Here is a 13,794-nt window from a genome sequence, read left to right on the forward strand (position 1 = left end):
AAGAAAACTCGGGCTGCTTTTTGAATGAGAGTTAACTTGTTAATTTTTAGAGATATCAATTCTGTTCTCTGACAGTAAAGTACTATTTAAAAAGGAAAGAAAGGTTAAAAATTGTCTTACAGTAAAGTACTATTTAAAAAAGGAAAGAAAGGTTAAAGGTTGTCTCATCTGGTATGTTTTCTACTGGGCTTTAAACATAGGTATATAATGAAACTACAAATTAATGAATGGATAGGTTGGCATCTTTATGTTTTTACCAGATCAACTAGTTTGACCCTCTGAGGGACATTGAGTCAAACAAATGATGTAACTTGACATGACTTTCATTGTTTCCTACTTTTTTTTTTTTCAAAATTGGGAGAATAGAACAGAAACTGTGATACCATATAAATAACTTACGAGTGTACCTGGCCATGAATATTTTTGTTCTTTACAAAGAAATAAGATTTCTCAAGTAAATCATGGCAAAATAACTTTGTCAACTCACTAAAGCCTGCAGCATACTTTCCTTAGAAAGTCCCAGTATGTGAAAATGGTCTTTGCATTTTATTAATCCTTTGTTAACTTTCAAGATTTTCACTCTTCCCTGTTTTGCCGTGTTTTGTTATTTATTTAACAAACTCATATTAAGGGTATACTCTCTATTGGATATCATAATAGAGTAAGAGCAATTAACCTGACAGATATTCTCATAGCACTCAGTGAGTTTACAGTTTAGTGAGGGCAGCAGATAGCATGCAACAAATAGTTGCAAGAGTAATAAAGCTAATAAAAGGGGAGTATCAGTGAATGTGTCAGTGGGAATGCCTGAGATAGAAGTACCTGAGCCAAGGGATTGGGGATTCTTGTTTGAGGGAGTAACATTTAGGTTGAGATGTCAAGAATGTGCTTAGTTTATTGATGAGTGGCACAGGCTGGCTCTGAAGTGTTTAGGACAGAAGGAACCTCGTGGAGGTCCTTGAGGTGTCTAAACACAGTGAAGCTGGCCAAGACCAAGACCTGATGATTCTAGCCCTCTGAGGCCATATTAAATACTGAGAATCATTAAAAACCTTCTCTCATGGGGTTCAGAGTAGCTCTGGGTGGCTATTGCAATAGTTTAGGTCTTGTGAAGGATACTGGGGCTATCAGCGAATGGCAGTGATGATGGAGAGAACAGGGTGGATTTGGAGGTGGGATTGACAGAACTCAGTTGATTGGATCTAAAAGATGAGAGGAAAAATATGTCTTCCAATATGAGCTAGAATGGATAGTAGGCACCAGTGATGGAAAACAGTGGGGAAGTACAGGCTTGAGAAGAAGAGAGTTCAGTTTTGCATGTGTGTTTGAGATGCCTGTGGCACTGTCAGCCAGACACCTCAGGGAATTAAGGTGTGAGCCATTGGCCTATAGAGAGTGATCCGAATCAGGGTGTAGTGGATCAGATGCTCAGCAGGCGTGTGTGGAGAGAGAAGTAATAGGGCCTATTACAGAAATTCCAGCATTTGAGGATAGTGAAAGAGAAGCCTGTGAAAGGAAGCAGAGAGTCAACTAGAGGCACAGGAGGACAATGAGGAGTGTAAGGGTCATGGAAACCACAGGGAGAAAATGTTTCAGGAAGGATCAACAGTGTTGTATGGTGCTAAGAGGTCAGGTGAACCAAGGACTTGGAATTGTCTATTAGATTCTGTGACTTGGAGGGGAGGCTAGAAAGAATGAGTTTCTTCTTGTGATGGTGGAGCATCTTAACTCCATTTAAAATCTTGAGCCTACACGTTGTATTTTAGAGGACTTTTTCCTCTTATTAGATTGGTGCTCTAGAACATGTGTACCTGTTAATGATCCTAATCAGGTGCTTTTGAGCAGCTTCCATGCTGCTGCGCTGTATTTAACTTTCCTAACTTGTCCCTTTAGGCTTCTTCTCACTACTAGTTTCATTAATTAGACATCTAATTCTCTTAGAGCCTGAGTGCTTCACAGTCTGCAACTCTTTGCTGCGTTCCCACTTTGAAACTAACATCTTCATGTATACAATGAAAGCACTTGACCTCAAGTTTTGTTTCCTTTTTCATTCATTCATTTTCTTTCTCACCCCCTCTTTCTTTGTAGAAAGTGTGTTAAATTACTGGAAAAATACCTAAAATTGAGAACTTATGAAATGAACTACCAGAGTTCTCATTTTCAGTATTTGGACTGTGAAATTTTGCTTTCTTGGTATGATTCATCAAAACCAGTTATTCCAAGGGCCTCTAGGATATGGCTTTGTGGTATGGATAGAGAAAATTCTTCATTGAGTTGTTATTTCCTCGAGCTGGGTTTGTAGTGGATTCAAATCAATACACACAATGTATCTTTTACTACCCTGAATCCAGGAATTTTCATATAGATGTACAGAGACTTTTCAGACACACAAGCCTGTTGGACATTTCTGGTTGTTTGCATTTATTACTGCCTAACAAAAGTTACATAGATACATGATTCTTTCCAGTTGTTTTTGTATCGTTTTCCTCAGAAAAGTATAAGCTATGAAGTTTCACACCTCATTAATGGTAGATCAGTTAGGTGGATTCCTCGTAAAGCTAGGCAAAATTGTCAAAATTTGTTAAGGAACATCACTTTAGTGGACAGGGTAAAGAGGTTTTGTATATGAAGTTTGGAGGAAAAAACCCCAAATAACTTCTTCCAATTAAAAAAATGTATTAATGCAGAAAATTGTGAGGACAAGCTTGAAATTAAAAATTTTACTTTGGTATTTAATGTAAAAACAATTTAGGTCATGAGAGGGCAGTGCACTGCTCTCTGGTCCTCCTTATCCTGGTCTTTTTCATGAGAGTGTAGTGAGAAATAACTAGTAAGATCTGTATTTGTAGCAATTGGAGTCATCTTGGAGTGGAAAATTACATTCTAAGCTAAGACACATAAGAATGCTGAGAGGATAAGCCTATGTGGGAAGGATAAAACAAAACGTTTCTTGATGCTGTTTTCTTGGGCCGGATAGCTGGGGTTGATCAGGACACTTTTTCTAACACTGTTTGCCCACAGAAAGAGTGAGGCCCAAGTGTTACTTTGGTGAAAAGAGTATCGTTTAAAAATAGCCTCTTGCTTATTCTTGTATTAGAAAAAAGCCTGCCCACACTGCATTCATTAGCCGCCCTGTATCCCGGAGTGAATTCCCAGAGCACAAGGCTACACCGTGTGTGTGCATTCTCTGCTCTAGAATTCTTGCACATACCTAGGTATGCGGACTAGGTTCTCTGGACTGCTGGGTTCTCTGTGTCACAGCTTTCCTTTGATGACAATGTCAATTTAAAATGATACCAGGTTCATGATGGTTCCCTCTGGGAGAATTTTACACCCTGAAATTTGAGGGGCATACCTTTACCATTCCCCCCTCCTCTATCTTTCTTTTTGAACTTCTCAGAGATAGACCTTCATGTAATTCCTGATGGTTTTAATTTTAGAATGAAAAATCAGGATTTCTGAGAATATTTAGATGAATGGTAATGACTTTTGTTGTGTGGGTCTGGTCATCATGTGGTATTTTCTTTTCCCTCCAGGAATGCTGTCTCTGCAATTTGAGAGGAGGTGCTCTTAAGCAAACGAAGAACAATAAGTAAGTAATACATTAACTGTGTTGAATTTCATTGTTTTTCTTTCTCCATTCTAGAACCTTTGGATGACAGTTCGCTTTACCTCTCATTATACATGTGGTTTCAAAGCTTTTGCTGCTCAGATCTGAGGTTGGAATTCTGTGCTTCAGAGACTTCTACTGTTAGCACTGTCATCTCGGCAGGGCAAGAGTAGTCCAAGTTACGCTTCTGTTCTTTGTATTTGAAGCCATGAAAAGTAACCCCTCTTTTACTTACAGAGTTTTAAAAATGAAGGTAGCCCATACCATCCAGGTGCCATTAGAATCCTGGTGTTTAATATGATGAATGCTATTGGTCTGTTAAAAACAGGGCATACCTTCAGCCAGGCGTGGTGGCCGGAGGCTGAGGCGGGAGAATGGCGTGAACCCGGGAGGCGGAGCTTGCAGTGAGCCGAGATCGCGCCACTACACTCCAGCCTGGGTGACAGAGCAAGACTCCATCTCAAAAAACAAACAAACAAACAAACAAACAAACAAACACAGGGCATACCCAAGAACGTGAAACTGTGATCTTTAGATAATTCAGTCATAACAATGATGATAAAACAAAACCATTTACTTTTTACATTAGCAAATTAACAAGAATATAAGTGTACTAAATTAGAAAAGATTGGGAGAAAACATTGATACTAAGATTTAAAGGGATGAGGTGGAGAATATGAAGAGAGTCTTGAAAGAGAGTCACAAGTGAACATAAAAGGAAGGCAGTCTAGTTTTTATGACTGTTCTACATAGATTTTATTTTTTTTTCATGACCAGGTTTTAATATTGAAAATGTGGCCAAAGCATATTATTACAGGGTATGCTGGAATAGAGACATATCAAAATAACCTGTGCAGATTTTGCAGGCTGGCACTTGAGGGCCAGATTCAGGTCCAAGATATGTTTTGTAGGACCCATGCACCATTTTATAAATTGCATCTAAAATTTTTAAATTGAGAGATTTTTACGTTAAAAATCCAGATTTTCATCTTTAATTGCAAATGATTGTATATCCCTATAAGGCAGTAATAACAAGTTGGGATAGAACCCAGTGTCAGTGGGGCAGGTACTCCTCAGTTCACCATGATTTCCTGGTATATGTGTATTTGCTTACATTCCGCCTGGCCCCCTGGGCACTGGAGTTAGGACTCCTGGTGTAATGTAATGGTGGAGTTAGCATAATTCTTTACATGTGCACATGTTTCTGATTGCTGGGAAGGAGGAGTGAAGGTATTTATCATTATTACATTAATGAAATTTGTTGTAAGGAGCTGTAGGGTTTGCTTAATTTTTGAAAGATGATGTTCTTCCACAGTCCTGGTTGATATGATTTGCACTATACTAAAAAGTCTTCACTAGTTCTTGGATATTGCACTGGATGCCATACTGTGAGATGGTTTAGGTGGTTCCTGTATAAAGACAGGTGATAAGAAGTTTTCTTTCTGTGCTTGGACCACAACAAAAAGAAATAGTGTTTTCTATAGAATGATAGTATTTATTTCAGTGTGGAAGAATGCCCTGGTGGGGTTGATACTTGTTTTCTCTTCCTGTGGTCTTGAAAGACAGGATAGAGTCCGATGCTGTTTGAGTGAAGTAAATATGCTTTGGCTTAAAAATATGTTGATGGATTTGACAATTCTTTCAAGATCTCTTCAAGCCTCATGATTCTTTACATTTATTTTGGGATATAACATTTATGAGACATTTAATAGTATTAATGAGAAAGTTGTCATTTTGCAGAAAGTGAAAAAAGTAGGAAACCAGGGTACAACATAAACTTCATTTCTCTTTGTCTCTGGGTCTCATTGATTATAGTAAGATTGCAGCGAGAAACAATATAATTAAAGATTAGCATTAATTCTTTTGGAGAACTTTTGCTACTTGAACAAGTTTGCTTCATGACATTTGTATTATTTAAAAAGGTTATATGCTATACTCAGTTCATACCTTTTATTAATTGAACTAATCTCTTGGCACATATTGATTAGCTTAAGTACATTAAGCACATGCATATTCCAGCATCACGTGAAATAAGAAACCTACATTTCAGTGTTTTGCAGATCAAGTGTAGAAAAATATATGCACTTTGATAGAATAGAGTCCTGGGCCTTTACCAGCTCTTCATGGCACAATGTTGTTGGGCAGCTGTGGTACTGAGTCTGTCCAGGTATCATTCAGCAGGTTTACAGTTCGGAATCTGTTCGTGATGGATTTAGGCTTTTGGCTTTCTTGCTCATCTGTGTATTTCCCATCTGTGAGAACTGGCATCACCAAGTTGAAGTATGTAAGTTTAGGGAACTTTTGTTTATGTTTAATGTCTCCTTTCCTGTAGGTGGGCCCATGTCATGTGCGCCGTTGCGGTCCCAGAAGTTCGATTCACTAATGTCCCAGAAAGGACACAAATAGATGTAGGCAGAATACCTTTACAGAGGTTAAAATTGGTGAGTGGCAAAGCTTCTTTTTTATCTCATAAATCAGTGTTAATTTCAAGTTCTGAATTTTTCCATTAATGCACACATTCCCAAGATATATTTTCTCCTGGCTTCCTTTTACTTTTCTACCCTTATTTTCCTTTAACCTAAATTTATTTATTCTTACACAATCTTTTCCTGTTATATTGTAAGTCTGCATATAACCTTCCTCAAATTCTGTCTGAAATGAGGAAAAAGATAGTAATACCTTTCCTGAATTAATGTGAACTTTCAAACTATAGGTTATCTGGTAAGATTTGTCAGTATTGGAGCTGAGCCATCTAACTAAATTGTTTAGATTTTTCTCACTTTTCTCACTTGACTCTCTTTGGTTGGTCTTAATCTAGCAAAATGTATCTAACCTAACTTCATTATCTCTTCTCCAAGAAGAGACACACAGAGAAATAAAGAGGCTTTTATTTTTACGAAAATATTTTCTCACTCTTGAATAGGTACAAGTCACTTAATAGGCCAAACTCTCTGACTTGTAAGAGACTGTGTAAAAATCTTCCCGTTGGTTTCTGTTAAGAGTGTTTTTCATTGAAAATATAGGCCTTTATTGTCTTTAACATTGAAGTAATTTTGTAGTTTTATTCAATTATGAGCCAACAGATCTTTAGTTTAGACCCTTATATTGCATATACCTAATTAGAACATTCCCCAGAGTACAACTGCATGACCTTAATGTATTGGAGCACGTCTTACAGGTGGACCTAAAACTCTAGAATTGCCTGAGTCCTTGTTTTCCACTGAAGGTCTTTCCACTGTACTGCATCTCAGGCACCATCGCTATGACTCTTTCTTCTTGACTGTTGCTTGTTTTCCCACTGTTCTTTTCCCCAATGGGGAGCTGGGTGTGCCATCTCTGGGCCTCTCTTGCAGGAACTCAGTCTAGTCTCCTGTATTTTGTTTTCTGAGAAGTGAAAGTGAACACTGTTATTTGCCATCATACCTCCATCAAGAATTTCACTTCACTAGGAAATATGTGGGCCTTTCACGGAACTGAAGATTGCTGTGGGCTGATGTGAGTGTCGGGCTTAGGATGCTCAGCATGTGTAGTTGGAAGTTTTGTATTCTAAAATGGAAAGGAGTGGGGCATTTAAATGGCTCTCTAGAGGTCACAGTGACTGTCAGAAGAAGTAAGAAGGCAGTATAATTCTTCAGCTCCTGGACTTCCATAGGAAAGCTTAAAATCTCATACCCAGATTACCCAAAAAAAAAAAAAAAAGACACCAAAAAACAAACAAAAGGTTTGTAAGAATTAGGACTGTAAGACATGATATCCAAAAAACAGTTGAACTACCACATGTTAAATAATTTAATGTTTAGTGTGACAAATATTAACAAATGTTAACATTTCAATTTTTTTTTTCCTGATTATAAAAGTAATATATATTTGTCAAAATCCTATCACCACCTTTTAAAATCACCTTTGTGTCTGTATTGTTACCAGTGCAGTACCCTCAGAGGGAATAGTCACTGCTCTTGAGCCTGCCTCCACGGGCCTATGTCTTGGCTTCTCTAGTCCATAAATATTTCCTTAAATCTTTAACGTTACCTGCATCAGTCCCAAAGGGTTTTTGAGAGAACAGCAGGGAAGGGCAGCAGGATTATTTCATCTACAGTCAGGCTGTTATGTCTAGAATGGTGAAGCTTGTCGCTTTCCTCACAATGCTGTGCTTCATCTTGATCGCGCATATCACAGGTTTCTCATGAAACGTTTCCATCCTCAAGTGATCGGTACCTTTAGAAGAGCATGTCTTAACTGAATGTCGGATCACCTAAAGTCTATTCAAATGATAACATAGAGCTGTGGTTACAGATACAAACTGAGATCTGTGAAATATTTTTGGATGAAAATAGCAGCCTATAGACCAGATTATTTTTCATATAATTTTATATTTATGGAAAGTTTCTTAGAATGATCCTCATCAAAATGCTTATAGTCGTTATCTTTAGTAGAATAATAATACGAGGAGCAACTTCAGTTGGGGGGAAGAATTACTCAGTTTGTATGACAGGGGCAATGACCAGAAGTCTGGATTCTTTTTCACCAAGAGTCCTCAGGAAGGAATCATCATCCTTGTGAGTCCACTGCAGTCCGTCGTCTGTGCCCCAGTCTTCACTGACGTTCCGTGGTGATCAGACTCAGAGAGGCTGGCTTTGAATAATACAGTTTACTTATGTGGGGAATGAAGCACACCTTTCCAGGGAATAGGATGCTCTGCCTGTATGTTGTTAAGGGTACACTTTCCTGACATAGGCATTCTTCTGAAGTTTAAATGGTAATCTAACAAGTTTATGGCCGGCAGGAAAGCAGAGTAGTTTTGTGTGGTATTTCATCCAGGCCAAAGTAAGTCCAGGTAAGCTATTTTATTCTGCCTATTTCATAAATATATATGTGTCTGCTAGTGTCAGTTCCAGTATTTTTTCTGGAGCTGTGGGCATTCCTTTTCTGAACTCGACTGTCCACTCTGCCTTCCTGTTCATACAACTGGAAAATAGTAAGAATTGTTTAGATATCATAATCAATTTATTTCACCAAACAATTATCACTTATCTTGCCATGTAGTGTACATTTTTGAATAAGACACAGTTTTTGTTCTCTCAGCCTTGGCACTATTGACATTTTACAGCAGATAATTCTTTGTTGTGGAGGACTGTCATGTGCATCATAGGATTCCAGCATCCTTCACCAAACAGACATTGCCAGCCATCCCCTGGGAGGCAAAATCACCCTCATTTAAGAACCCATGGGTCTACAGCGAACATATAGACAGAAAGAGAACATTTTCAATATTTGCCATTTTTACAGAATATCTTGGTTGGAAGAACTGAATTCAAGACTGACAGAACAGAAATTATTAAATGTTTTGAAAAACAATCCTGGAATTTTTTTCTTTTTTCAAATCGAAATTTCTTTTTCGTCAGCAAAGCAATAAAGCCTGGTAACATGTGAATATTAGCTACTATGTACTTATTAATCATATAGTCTGATTTAGCAATTTAACATTACCTGTTCTTGTAGAAATTGAACAACCAAATTGAATACTAATAGAGTTTCACCTAAGATTAAAATTCTGTGATATATGTGTATGTGCACATAATAGTCACTGAGTAAATATTTATGAAATGAATAAAAGGCAGTAAATCATTATTCATTATTTGTGCTTCAGGCTTAAAATAACTGTGGCTGGAGAAGTGTGAGCAGACAATAACAAATGGCCTGTGCCTTTCAACGGTTTCTCCTTTAAATGTAACAGTAGAGAATTCACACACGTCTCTGCATACTGCTCTAGAGCAAGGCATTACTTAACTTATCTGCATCATAGGGGACATATGATTAAATTGTAGAGCCCAGCAGTACTCCAGAGAGCCTATGAAACATGCATGCAGTACTCGTCTTGTTGGTTGAAAATTCTGATCTTGGAACTTTTGGTCAGCTGGGGATTGAAAACCGAGTGGACAAGTGGTTCATCCCTGAAGCAGCAGCAAGGGCTGCATCTCTTCAGTACCCACCAGGTGGTGCTGCTGCACCAGTTTCTTACGTTGCTCTTAAACTGCCACTTCCCTTCTCTAGTGCCTCACCAGGGCTCTGGCCACACCTGCAGACAGAGAGAGCGCACGAGCGAGAGATTGTTGTACACTGGGGTGCTTTAGCCCAAGGGATGGCAATGGGGCATCGAAAGTGCTGCTCGTGATGCATTTGAAGTGTTGAATTCCAAAGGACAGCTTTTTAGTTTAGTTTTTCATTTAGCTGTATAAAAAGAGCTGCTTTCCCTTGGGGCAAGTTAGAGTTTTTCTGAATAAGTAATAAACAACAGTAGTAAAAGCTAGTAACTGCAAGAGGCTAATAGAATGACTGGTGAGTAAACGTAAGTTTAAAATGTCTTCCAATATATGAAGGCTGTTTATTTTTAAAATGCTCATTGTTAGCAGTCTTTCTAGAATATGAAATACTGGAATTTATGCAGCGATATTTGAATATTTTGGTAACACTGTTGTTAGTCTTTTATTTATTCAGAGTTTCAGCCTACAACTTTTGAAAAGCTCCTCTGTTAAATTATTTGTGCAAAGAGAATTTTGTGGAGGATACAGGAAAGGATTTGTTTACTTGAGCAGATTTTTCCTCTTATGTATAATGGCCAGTTTTTTAAAAATGACGACAAATGGAAAACAAGTCTTTTGGTGCTCTTCTGTGGATTTGTTGATCCCAAAATGGTGTGTGCTTCATGGAGATCCTTAGCTCATCCAACCACCTTGCTTGATAATGTCACGGGTGTGGCCTTTGTTCATCATACAATTAAATGGACAACAATGATGGCATTAGACTTATTTTCAAGACATTCTGTTTTCTTGTATTTCTGTGTCCAATTTTAAATACTTTAATAATTAACTTCTAAAAACCTAAAACATTTTAATGAAAAATAAGTTTGGCTGTAGTGATCTCCATCCAATTAAATTTGTTTTTTCTTTCCTTTTCTTTAACAATATTTCACTTTTGTGTGGAGTAATTAAAGTAATTGCTGCCCAGCTAAAAAAATGCTACAGGTTGCTATCCAAAACTACCAGGTTGTTAAGTAGAGTCATCCTGTTACAGGGAAGAAATAAAAATGTTAACAAATCTTAAGAAATGAAAAGTTAGCTGAATGGGCTAAGGACTGTCATATCCTTAAATGACCTTCCCATAAATTTTATAATGAAATCTAAGCTTTTTACGGTGATCTGCTTCCAAACCCTACCACCTTCTTCCTTCTGTGTGATCAAACAACAAAAACATCATTTGTTATCTCTAACGTCCCATCCTTAATTCTTCTTCCTGATCATTTTTAAATTGTAAAAACAAAATAGGCCATTCTGTCTTAATGTGTGTTTTCCTAAAGGAAGAACCAATCCTAAAGGAAGAACCAGTTTCCCTGTCAGCTTCAGGATTCTTCTGATATTTAATGCAGGTTTTATATTACTTAGTATTTTTATTACCTGCCCGTTAGAATAAATCGCTTTGCTTCTGAATGACTTCACTGTATGGGAAAAGTAATCCTTACGGCAAGTCCTATTACTGCAAACCCCTTTCCTGTGCCCTGCAGCACCTTCTCTGTTCACCAAAAGAATATGCGAGGATTGGCACTTCGTAGTACAATAGGAGGCTACTGAGGACATTTCCTTCTTCCCATGTAAGTGTGCTTCAGGGATAGCCCGTCTAGGGATTTGTGTGAAGTCACAGGTGATTGGTGTGCCTGAGGCACTTGGAGGACTTGAAAGAAAAGAATTAACCCCAGGTGGTATAGATTTAGAATTTATTCAGAATTTTTTCCTTTTCTTCTTTCTGTCTTGTTTTCTCTACTAGTATGATTGATTGGCCATAGTCATAACTGAATCTCTGGAAGAAGAGCAAAATTGTGCACAGACAAAAACAAAGAAACCTCGAGATGTATAAAACACATATTAAGACAGAATGGCCTATTTTGTTTTTACAATTTAAAAATGGTCAGGAAGAAGAATTAAGGATGGGACTTTAGAGATAACAAATGATGTTTTTGTAGTATGATCACACAGAAGGAAGAAGGCGGTAGGGTTTGGAAGCAGATCACCGTAAAAATCTTAGATTTCATTATAAAATTTAAGGGAAGTACATTTTAAAAATCTAGCAAAAGGAATAAAAATATAGTATGGATTTCTGGTAGTTGCTGTATGTTTACCATGAATGTTTATTGTATACATTGATCATTTCCTGCAGCTTAAATTAATTAAAGATCTGTGGTATTTTTGTAAGTAAGCTAGCAAAGCAGGTTTGTGGGCTTTAAGAAATCTTAGGAAGTTGTAGCAGACCCTAAATGCAACCATTAGTTTTAAATACTCTATTTGGAGATAAAGTTTTCAAATAGGCTGTTGTATGAATATTTAAATACTAAATCACATCTTTCAGTGCAGTGGATGTCTGTTTTGATTGCCGTCATTGCATAAAAAAACTTGGCATTGAGACCAGCCTGGCCGACATGGTGAAACCCCATCTCTACTAAAAATACAAAAATTAGCCAGGTGTGGATGGTGCTTGCTTGTAGTCCCAGCTACTCGGGAGCCTGAGGCAGGAGAATTGCTTGAACCCGGGTGGCGGAAGTTGCAATGAACCGATATCGTGCCGCTGCATTCCATCCTGGCGACAGAGCGAGAGTCCATCTCAAAAAACAAACAAAAACAAAAAACTTGGCATCGTTCATTGGTCACAAATGCATCTGTCCTCACAGTGGTGTAGCATGGTGCCTTTGGTTTCTGTATCTTTATTCCTTTCTAGGATTTTTACATTTGAAATCCTATTTCTACAAGCAAATAGAGGGAGAAATGAATTTTGGAATAGCAGAATTTGCCCCTGGGCACTTGATGACCTCTGATTTGTATTTGACAAGTGCACGAAGCACAGGCACAAGTGTTCTCTGAATGAAGAACATTATTTTGAAAAGGAATTTACACTGCAATGATGACTGAGCTACAAGCCTTTCAGTATCTGGCTGAGACCATACTATTCTGCTTAGAAGCCTCTGTACACTTTAAAATTTGTACCTGAAGGCAAATAATAGTGAACCTGAAAGCCAAAGATTATAGTTTTGAAAGGTACATCAATTCTGAAAATAGAGTAGTTTCACTGTGATATTCCATCTCAAGAGTTGAATCAAAAGGGAAAAATACAATCACGCTTCCTGTTTCTTAGACGAAGGCGCATGTTCTCTTGCTAACTTGACTCATGTTATCAGATGTACTGAATACTAAAAATAGAATTATTAAGAGATAAAGATGGGCTCTGCCTCTTGTGCTGTGAGATCACTCAGAGTTCTATTTAGTTAATGTTACAGCAATGTTCATGAGCAACTTGGCTTTCTTTCTAAAGGAATCAAGGTTGTATTTGACAGGGCCTCTGTTAATGCATTTTAGGAAATGTAGAGACATTGATTATCTTTCATCATGCTAAAAGAAAAGAAGTGGTGTTGTAAAGGCAATCAGAAAAAGTCATTATGTTCCACATTAACTCATGTACCAATTTATTCACAGGCTCAGGTATTTTTAAAGACGGAGAAGTTCTAAGAAAATAATAAACATTGACAATAATGAGAAAACTTATTGCTTAAACAGTGATCAGTAATGTTAATGTGCACAAAATGTGCTTTGAATAGTGAACTATTCTATAGGAGGAGTAAGAGATACTATACTACAGATGAGATGGTTGTGGTATGATATATGGTGTCCTATTATTTAATACGGCCAGTATAAAATTATATAACATCATTAAGATAATGTTCTTCAGGATTTCAACATACACATGTCTCCAACTTTGTAAGGTTTTTAAATAAGTGTAGTGCAAAAAAAATAGTACATTAGTAGCTGTATAGTACTTAACTGTCAGAATGATTTGCTACAGGGACTAGATCCTATTGCAAGCTGTCAAATTTGTATATTGCTGTAATACCAAACCATAAAATCTTTTGAGTAAAATGGAAAATGTCAGATGGGCATGACTACAAATAATATACTTTCTGAAGGCTGTAGATGTCTATAGGAGGAAATGTGTAAATGCATGAAATGTTATCTTGTTACTATGGATTTTTCTTTATCTGTTGAGAGAAAAACTGTGAGGCAAAAGGAAATTGATTGGAGCCTTTAAATTTTCAGTTTTGAAGTCATTTTTTTCCTGAGGACTAATTTTAAAAACATTATTAGACA

General features: G+C 37.3%; 1 protein-coding gene across 5 annotated transcripts in view; it reads left to right on the top strand.

Moving 5' to 3' along the window:
• KDM4C (lysine (K)-specific demethylase 4C) overlaps positions 1–13,794 on the top strand; it is a 443,327-nt gene that overhangs the window by 312,143 nt on the left and 117,390 nt on the right. For all 5 annotated transcript variants that reach the window (XM_011969889.1, XM_011969890.1, XM_011969891.1 and 2 more), the window contains exons 16-17: positions 3,537–3,592; positions 5,943–6,051. In XM_011969889.1, coding sequence (XP_011825279.1) covers positions 3,537–3,592; positions 5,943–6,051 — 165 coding nt within the window. The remainder of the gene's footprint in view (positions 1–3,536; positions 3,593–5,942; positions 6,052–13,794) is intronic.

This window comes from Mandrillus leucophaeus, unplaced genomic scaffold (genome assembly GCF_000951045.1).
Source record: "Mandrillus leucophaeus isolate KB7577 unplaced genomic scaffold, Mleu.le_1.0 Scaffold92, whole genome shotgun sequence".
NCBI lineage: Eukaryota > Metazoa > Chordata > Mammalia > Primates > Cercopithecidae > Mandrillus > Mandrillus leucophaeus.